Source organism: Anastrepha obliqua, chromosome 5 (genome assembly GCF_027943255.1).
Source record: "Anastrepha obliqua isolate idAnaObli1 chromosome 5, idAnaObli1_1.0, whole genome shotgun sequence".
In the NCBI taxonomy this organism is placed as follows: Eukaryota; Metazoa; Arthropoda; class Insecta; order Diptera; family Tephritidae; genus Anastrepha; species Anastrepha obliqua.
This window is the reverse complement of record NC_072896.1, coordinates 70454895-70463399: the sequence shown is the minus strand read 5'-3', so window position 1 is coordinate 70463399 and position 8505 is coordinate 70454895. Positions and strand designations below refer to the sequence as shown.

Here is an 8505-nt window from a genome sequence, read left to right as displayed (position 1 = left end):
ACATGGAGGAATACAAGAAGAAATGAAAATACATGCAGTTATCGTCGCTATATGTGCAAATCACACCGATTTAGAAATCTCCAATTTTGTTAAGTGCACCCGTTCATAAGGTCCGTCGTGAATCTGAAGCATCAGCCGGCTTGTATGGCGCAAAAAACACGAGGAATGTACCGACACTGTCCGATCTGCAGTATTTATTCAACAAGGAGCCTTCAAAATCAATGAGGGCCCTTGCGAGGAAGTTTAATGTGTCTGCGAATCTTATTCGTCGAACTGCACATGAAGATCTCCGGTATAAATCTTACATTATTCGCAGAATACAGTTTATGCCGGAGCAAATACGAGAGCGGCGAGTTATCTGATCAAAATGACTTCTAAACAAAATTAAACACCTCGAAGCGCCTGAGATGTTATGGGGTTTTCTGTCGAAAAAAAGAAATAAGCAATAAATACCGTTATGGGCAATATGAATAAGGGGCACTTGATTCAGGCACGCAATCGTTTCCCGACCCGAACGAGGAGGTTATTACAGCTAATGGAAATTTTATTGAACGATTTTATGGATATACATACTTAATCTTGCCATAGGTTCTGTTACATGTTAAGTCCGTTATAGATATGAAATTGTAATTCTTTTTTTAATGAAGTTAGTTTTATTTAATCATGTAAATACTATTTTACTATCTAAGTGGTTTAAACGGAGGGGATGGAAATCAAATGCATGTATCACAATGAGCTTTAGGGCCACCGAGTGTCTTGTCTTAGACAGGCAACCTGGCTAACTTAACCTAACCTAGCATGCCAGCACCTAGCAAGCAAAGTATCCAGGTTTCGAAGCTTCACAGCCCTTAAGAAGAACTTTAAAAAGGTTTGAATCAACAACAAACCAATTGAGCGCTGAGGTTGTGAATAGTTTCCGACTTGATGCGAATATTACCCATATTCCTGGAAATAAATCTTTAATACCTTAAACTCGTATACTTTTCTACTAGCGTTGATATGCCTTTTTGCTTGTATAAGTTTCTGTTTTTAATTCAAGGGAACGAACATTGGCATTGGCTGGCAAGAGTGACGGATTTAAAACCTGATTAAAATGTGACGGTGATACGTCTAGGTTGCCAATTTGTTTGCTATCATTTTTGGAATTTCGGCAATAACTGTAGATTTAAAATACGGAAGAAGGCAATTTTTTTTTTAGCAAAAAACGTTTAGTTCTGTGCTCTTGTTAACCCCAACAATACATACTTGAATTTCTTCTTTATATTGATCCGTTCACCTTGCACTGGCGTCCATTGACGAGTAGATCGCACCATCGCGCAGTCATCTGCAGACTGGTACGTCGCTTGAAGCAAATGGAATAATATGAGGAGGCCATAGAAGTTTTCAGTGGAACATGGAAATCTTCCTCATATTGTAGTATCAAGTTTTTATTAAGCCATGCCCATGTAAGATTTGACAAAACGATTCCATCAACATCTCCCCTTTACAAAATACCTATCTAGGCTAACTCCAGTATCTTTTCTAAATATAACATTAATACTAATTTACTTTTGTCACTGGGTATTCATAAATTATATCCAATTGAACTTTCATCATTTATTATGTACTCCGAAGCATTTCCAAAGACCTGCCGTTGATTATACAAACATACAGATATAATTTAAGACACCACATAAAATCTTATAGAAATACGCATAAAATTGATTTTTCAGATGTACCCTTACTTAGTTCACTCTCTTCATATTTGTTTTGTAGCGATCATTCCACGTTGTTTTGATCTTCCAGCGCTGATCGCCAAGCACTACTTGCAGAGCATCCATATAATCACATTCTCGAAAAGGTATCTCATGCACGACACGCCCGAAACTATCCGAGATGTAAAGCGTGTGCTCATCGTCGGATTTGGGATTGTAAGGTGTCTCCTCGGAGCTCGTTTGTTCAATCATTGGAGGTCTTCTTACCTGATGAGGTTGTTGTTGTTGCTGATTTAATATACCCTCATACCGATGTTGTGCGTGATTGGAAATTTGTTGTTGTGGTTGTTGTTGTTGTTGCCGCTGTTGCTGTTGCTGTCGTTGTTCATAATTCTGCGCTTTATTATCCTTTCGCTGCAAATCCATTTGAAATTGTTTTGAGCGTTGTTTATACGGTTGCTGTATTTGTTGCTCCTTTACCAGTTGGGTATGTCGCTCTTCGGACTCTTCATCGGCGCCCGTTGTTGAAGAGTTCGAACGGAAGTTGGGACGTACTTGTACAAATGAACGTAGCTGTGCCGGGTTAGATTCGAGAAATTGTTCGAAGAAGCGACAGCGTGTGGTGAAATTGCCAGTCGATGAGAAGGCCTGGGAAACAGATTTGTCAGGGCGGCTGCGCATAAACTCAATGTGTTCCTTGATATTTGCGGTTTCGAGCAGTTTAATTTTTCTTTCGGAGCGGTAAACTTTTGACATGCGAAACAACAACAATGCTACATACAAATTTAATATAATTATGCTTGTCCAGAATAATTGCGTTAAATTTTGAATATTCAAGTCTATTGACATTATTTTTAATATATAAATTTTTTTTTTACATAAATTACTTTATTTTTGTCATTTGCTACTAATGTGAAAATCAAGGTCTACCTCGCCGTGTGGGAAAATCACTGATTAATATAAATTATTGAGTCACGTTTTGAAGACATTTCATTTAATTTTGTTTTGTTATTGCGGTTCATAAATATATGAAAATATCGGCCCTAACCCAGTGTAAAATTTGCCTTACCAAATGAAGGTGATTAGACCTTAGGCATAAATAAATTTCAAGTAGCTAAACAGATTGATGATTAAAGGCAAGTAACGCCATTCGAAGTCGGCTTGAAACTGTAGGTCCCTCCATTTGTGGAACACGCACACCTCAAATAGGAGGAGGAGCTCGGCCAAACACCCAAAACGGGTGTACGCGCCAATTATATATATATGTATATATGTATAACCCCTGTCAGATATAACAACTTTGTGCTAACGCATTCTTTAATACTCGAAGCACTTCTGATAAGGATTTGGTATTTCCTGAGCCAACTGATATGCTAACATCCTAAGCAGCTTCTCTTATAGTGTTTCGATATATTCCAAAACAATTTTCTTCATTTCTTTTCACTTGTTGTTGGCGAGTTGGGTCGTCCAGAGTGACATTCATTAGGGTTATCTCCTCGACCATCTGGGAAGAGCTGGGACCACTTATAATATGTATTAACTCAGAGCACAATCACCGAACGCCACTGAGTGATTTCATGCCAAGTAATTAAAATATTTTGCACATGGTCTTCAATTTTTCTGAGGATTGAGTATAAAAAGAAGCAAACTGAAAAATTAAAATGAGAGGAGTTTAGTGAGTTGATGTCTTCGCTCGGATGGACTCTTGCTGCCAAGGGTTTGCTGGCCTGTTATCTACCCGCAGAGTTCAGAGATGTACGCAAATTCTTTGTACGCACACTCAATGCCAACTATTCATTTCATAAGTTCGACGAGAATTGGGCAGGTTAATGAAACGACGAAATAAAAATAAAAAAAAAATAAAAATTAACAGAGTAGCTTCGGTCGTCGTAGAGCTGGAAAGATTGTTCAAATAAAAAGCTATTATTTACACAGCACGGAAAGAAGTATTTTTGGACATAACGGCGTCGCGTCTTGAGTAATATGGAGGTTTGCACTTCAAACTTATGAATTTTTGTGCTCGATATCGGCCGTCGTATCCGAATGAGTTGGTGCGTGACGTCCATTCGGAGAACGTAGGTTCGAATCTCCGCGAAACACCAAAATGAAGAAATAGTTTTTACTAATAGCAGTCGCCCCTCTTCGCGCAATGGCAATCCTCCGAGTGCATTTCTGCTATGTAAAAGTTTCTCATAAAAAATAAGCCGTAATAAGCCGCTCGGAGTCGCATGTTAATAAGAAGGTGTACAGTAAGAGTAAATAGTCTCCATTCCAGAGTCTCAGCAGTAGAAGTGAAAGTCAATAAAAGGGAAGCTCAATCTGTAATATAGTATATATATATACCACCATTAAGTACATCAAAAGTCATCTCTGGCGACTGAATGATGTGATCCGGATACATATTTAATAACAACACTCCATCCCCTCTTATTATTTTTATTCACTCGCGTTCCCCGAATGTGGTTAATGGAGTTCCCCCCCTACCAATCGCAAACGAAGAGCTTCAGTTGGCTCATGGGACCCATAATGATGATAGGTTAAATAGATTAAATTCCTATTTAAACAGAATTGACCCAAAACATATTCAATATAAGTCCGGAAGGTGAAGGTGCCCCACATAATACTAACCATGACCTTAAACCCATCCAACACGGCATTACATTAAACGGCCAGCCTATTAAAATCTCTCCTATATTAGGTAGCTGCTTCTATAGGGTGATCAATCATGAGGTGCTTTTTTCAATAGTTAAAAAAAAAAAACAAAAATGTAAATTATGTTCAAAACCTTTATTTATCATTTGAAAGGACATTCTTTGACATTTACTTTTTGAATATGACTTCATTCAAATGTTGGCCGCAACTACGCTTAAGGTGGTCCATTCTGAAGGTCCAATTTTCAATCACTCGTTCGAGCATTTCGACTGGTATGTCGTAATGTTGGCTTCCAGAGCTTCAACCGTAGCTGGTTTATCAGCATAAACCTTGGACTTCACGAATCCCCAAAGAAAAAAGTCCAAAGGTGTGATATCACAAGATCTTGGTGGCCAACTCACAGGTCCTAAACGTGAAATCAGCTGCTCTCCGAAATGACTTCTCAATAAAGTCATTGTTTCACGAGCTGTATGGCAACAGAACGCTGATTTTCCTAATACAGTTGAACAATTTGTAGACGTTGTTGCGGTGTGAGTCTTTCCATGATGAAATGCCAAACGCTGTTCAACAAATCCACGATGACAGTTTGCCACAACTCGCGCGCGATCTGTAAAAAAAACGGAAATGAAAAAAACTCCTCTTAATTGATCACCCTATATATAAAAGCTAGTGTTCGAATGCAGAACAATTTAAGGATGCTTACAGGTATTTTTGACGCCCTATAGTTCTAATAGGAGTTGGAGGATATTATTTTAAAAGGCCACCTTAGACTCCTCAGACTCAGAGTATGGATAAATTAAATTAAAATAGAAATTTTAACCTCTATGTTAAGATCTTTTGTGCAACGGATGGAAAAATTACTCATGTCTCATTACTCATTGTGACTTAGCCAAAGAGACTTCTGGATATCTGCTTCTAGAGTATTATACCATCAGTGGAGTGGAAGAAGTACATAATTTGGCTCTCCAAGCATGGAGGTAAAGCTCTTACGCGCGCTATTACCGAACGCTCTATTAAAGTTTCTAAGGTCTAGAGCTCTGAAGGTGTGCACGAGGAAATTTGTAGAGTAAAGCACAGTGTGGGTGGCAGTGAACATTTCAAATCTACAGTGGAGCAATCGAACCTGATACCAAACGGATGTAGACAAGTACCAACCCACTTGTCAAAGGCGGCTATTGTAGCAGCTGGAATTGCGGAAGAATTTTTGAGCTAAAGAAGTACACAGTTTTTCGCTGTCAATGCAGTGCTATCTAGATTTCCGAGCAACTCTATTAATTACAGTCGGCTTTCTTCTACGCTCAAAATCATCACCGACTTTTCTACCAAACCTCACATTTTTGGAGCAACCGTCAAATGTTACATATACTCATTCCTTTTCAAACACAAAATTTCGTCAAAATTATTTTCAAAACATATACGAAAATATGTTCAAATATATTAAATTAAACAACGGCATATAGAACGGAACCACATTTATCGAGCTAGGTTGAGACTAACGGATTGAGAGTAACTACTAGTAATCAAAATTTTTCAAGTGTTGCCATCACGCTTCACATGGCTCAAGCAAATATTGAGAGTCTCTGCACCGCATTATGTCAGACAGAAGATCCAGTACCTGCTTATCCTGTCATAACGCGCACGTTAAAAAAAAATTCATTACCAGCCTACGATGCATTTGGACCGTTCCCCGACGAAACCATTGTATCTGGCATTGATCGTGCGCTTTATTTCATGGGTGCACGGCGTGTGCAGGAGTTTCTACACTTGCCAACACCGTCTATGGACTCGAGCAATAGTGATATTTCACTGACAGTATCACCGGTGTCTTGCCCCGATTCGCATAGGCCATGTCGTAATTGCAGTACCGTAATAACGACAGGTGAGCAATCACATTGAATTTGTGAACGCAAAGTTTTAGCTAAAACTAAAAATGTTGGGTTTTCTCTCGTCCACAGACAGCAAAAACAAGAAGCAATTGCCAAGTTGCTTGAAGTTGACCAAAACCTGTACTTGCGACAAATGCCGAGCCAGCACAACAAAAACAATGATCTTCTCAAAAAAGCCATGTTGCACCACCTCGTCAGCGTGCTCGACGAAAAGTAGCTTATCACGTGCGCAAGAATGTGAGCCGCCTAAATCTTCGAATCCCTTGAAGCGGTCCTTCTCGATGTGTTCACTGGCTTGTCGAAAGCTGAAGCAAATGCTTACCTTTCCATCGAAGGATAGCAAACCAAAGTGGATTTGGGCGCGCATCCACTCCACCTCGAATGGGTGTCAGGTTTATGAGATATTTAAGAATTCCAATGTGTGTACACATCCGTCTGAGTTTGAGAAGAAACGGACGCCACAAGTGATTTTTGTCGTACTGAAAAATGGTGTTATAATGCCTTTCGAAATTTTGCCGTACCACTAAGGGATAGAGAGAAAGAGATAAGAAATGACGGGTGGATTTTGTTTTCACCTCAATATATATACGTTTCGGTAATTTATTAATACTTCTGAATATGTGGAAAACTGAAAAAATATATTTATGTAAGGTACTTGTACTTTTAAGAAAGCTAATTGGGTATTCTATAATATGCAACATATACGTTGTTGTTGTTGTCGTAGCAGCATAAACATTTCCCATACATATACTGGGAATGCTGTTGAAAAGGCAGTCCTTGGCCGGACGTAGATCCGGGTCGTTCCGGTTATATACGTCTACTGCTTAGATTTCCGAAGCTCTTGCATTCATTAAGTGCTAAATGCGGTATAGTCTTGTCTTAGGACAAAAAGACATCAGTCTTAGTGACCTCAGCCAGAAGTCAGCTACTTTTGGGTCTCCTTTGTATAAAAGTGAACAACGTAAACAAAACTTGAGAACTTGTGCTTCTAGAATGCAACGACACACTACGAGAAATATTGGGGAAAATGTCATTTTCCAAGTTAATTTTTTTTAAACAATATTACATTTTCGACGCTTAATATCTAATGGTAATGTCAACAAAAATTCAAATTCATCACCTTCGTTGTTAGTAGTGATGCTGGCGATAAATAATTATAGCCGCAATGATTCTTCACCGATTCTAATAGCTTAGACAGACGTGGGGTTAATCGGGATTACCGGTGCTGTTAATTTTTATTGTATTAAATTGTAGTGTAAAAGATTGTTGTTACGTGGATTAGTGAACAGCTGATTTGTTTATTGGATAGTTTTGTCAGTAAAAGATAGACCGCAGGCAACAAATACGGGTATTAGCTGCCCTGATACTAAGAAATAATATTTTAATAAAAAAAAACCTTAAATTGCAATTTCTTAAACCGAAATATTGAAACGATTAATGTAATTTCGAAATTGCGAGTGTAAAGTAGCATTGCATCCAATTTTTCTTATTCTTCTCTATAAAAACTTCATTATTTTTCATTCACAATAGATGTTAATTGTCATTTTTCACCAACATTGCCGAAAATTCCCATAATCCGTTTAAATTATGAGAATTAAGTCTAGTTGTCAATCTGCATTAGCTGCACTTAATTTCTGAGATAATTCCGAATTAAGTAGCTAATCCCGGTTAACGCCGCCGTCTGTCTAGGCAATAACGGTACTTATCCGTAGTTGCGGACTCGCTTTTGTGTTATTAGGACGATTTTTTAGAGGAAGGCAGTATTATAGGGTTTGCGATAACTTCTTCACAAGTGAAATAAAGAAATTAAGAAGAGAATAAGCTTCGAAAACATATTTATTTATTTTTTTTTATTGTCTTTGAATGGATACATTCTTACAGACTATATTAGCTAATGTACAATAGTTTAGTAGTTACTAAGAAGAGAACGATTTAAGATGATTGACTATGATGCCATACGGCCATGTAAAATCAGCACCAGAAGAATTGAAAAACATATTTAAATCTGCACATGCCCTAGGAATCGAAGCATTCACCCCATAGTTGGTTCTCGAGAAGCCAATTTTAAAGGTTTCGTACTGTCGGAGCCTCATATTGGGTATATTCAATTGAATTTTACTTAAAAGGGAAGGGCAATCAATAGATCCAGAAATGATACGAATAATAAATTAGCACGATAGAATAGATCGTCTGCTATCAAGTGGTTTTAAGTCAATCAATAAACATCGAGAGTGGTACGATGGTACAGGTTCAGAAAAGTTTAAAGATCGGAG

The 8505-nt window shown here is 38.1% G+C and overlaps 2 protein-coding genes across 2 annotated transcripts; one reads left to right on the top strand and one right to left on the bottom strand.

Moving 5' to 3' along the window:
- Positions 1–1581: 1581 nt before the first annotated feature.
- LOC129247899 (forkhead box protein P2-like) lies at positions 1582–2629 on the bottom strand. The gene has a single exon (XM_054887260.1). The coding sequence runs from the start codon at positions 2541–2543 to the stop codon at positions 1725–1727; it is 819 nt and encodes a 272-aa protein (XP_054743235.1). The 5' UTR covers positions 2544–2629; the 3' UTR covers positions 1582–1724.
- A 3034-nt stretch (positions 2630–5663) lies between these two features.
- On the top strand, positions 5664–6908 carry LOC129247905 (uncharacterized). The gene is made up of 2 exons (XM_054887266.1): positions 5664–6225; positions 6302–6908. The coding sequence occupies exons 1-2, from the start codon at positions 5901–5903 to the stop codon at positions 6757–6759; spliced, it is 783 nt and encodes a 260-aa protein (XP_054743241.1). The 5' UTR covers positions 5664–5900; the 3' UTR covers positions 6760–6908.
- The last annotated feature ends 1597 nt before the right edge of the window (positions 6909–8505 follow it).

What these genes read in the sequence shown, in the direction of transcription:
- LOC129247899 (XM_054887260.1), bottom strand. Translation starts at nt 2,543, where the DNA reads ATGTCAATAGACTTGAATATTCAAAATTTAACGCAATTATTCTGGACA.
- LOC129247905 (XM_054887266.1), top strand. Translation starts at nt 5,901, where the DNA reads ATGGCTCAAGCAAATATTGAGAGTCTCTGCACCGCATTATGTCAGACA. An exon ending in CAGTACCGTAATAACGACAG is followed by an intron (nt 6,226 to 6,301) that starts GTGAGCAATCAC and finishes TCTCGTCCACAG; the next exon opens with ACAGCAAAAACAAGAAGCAA.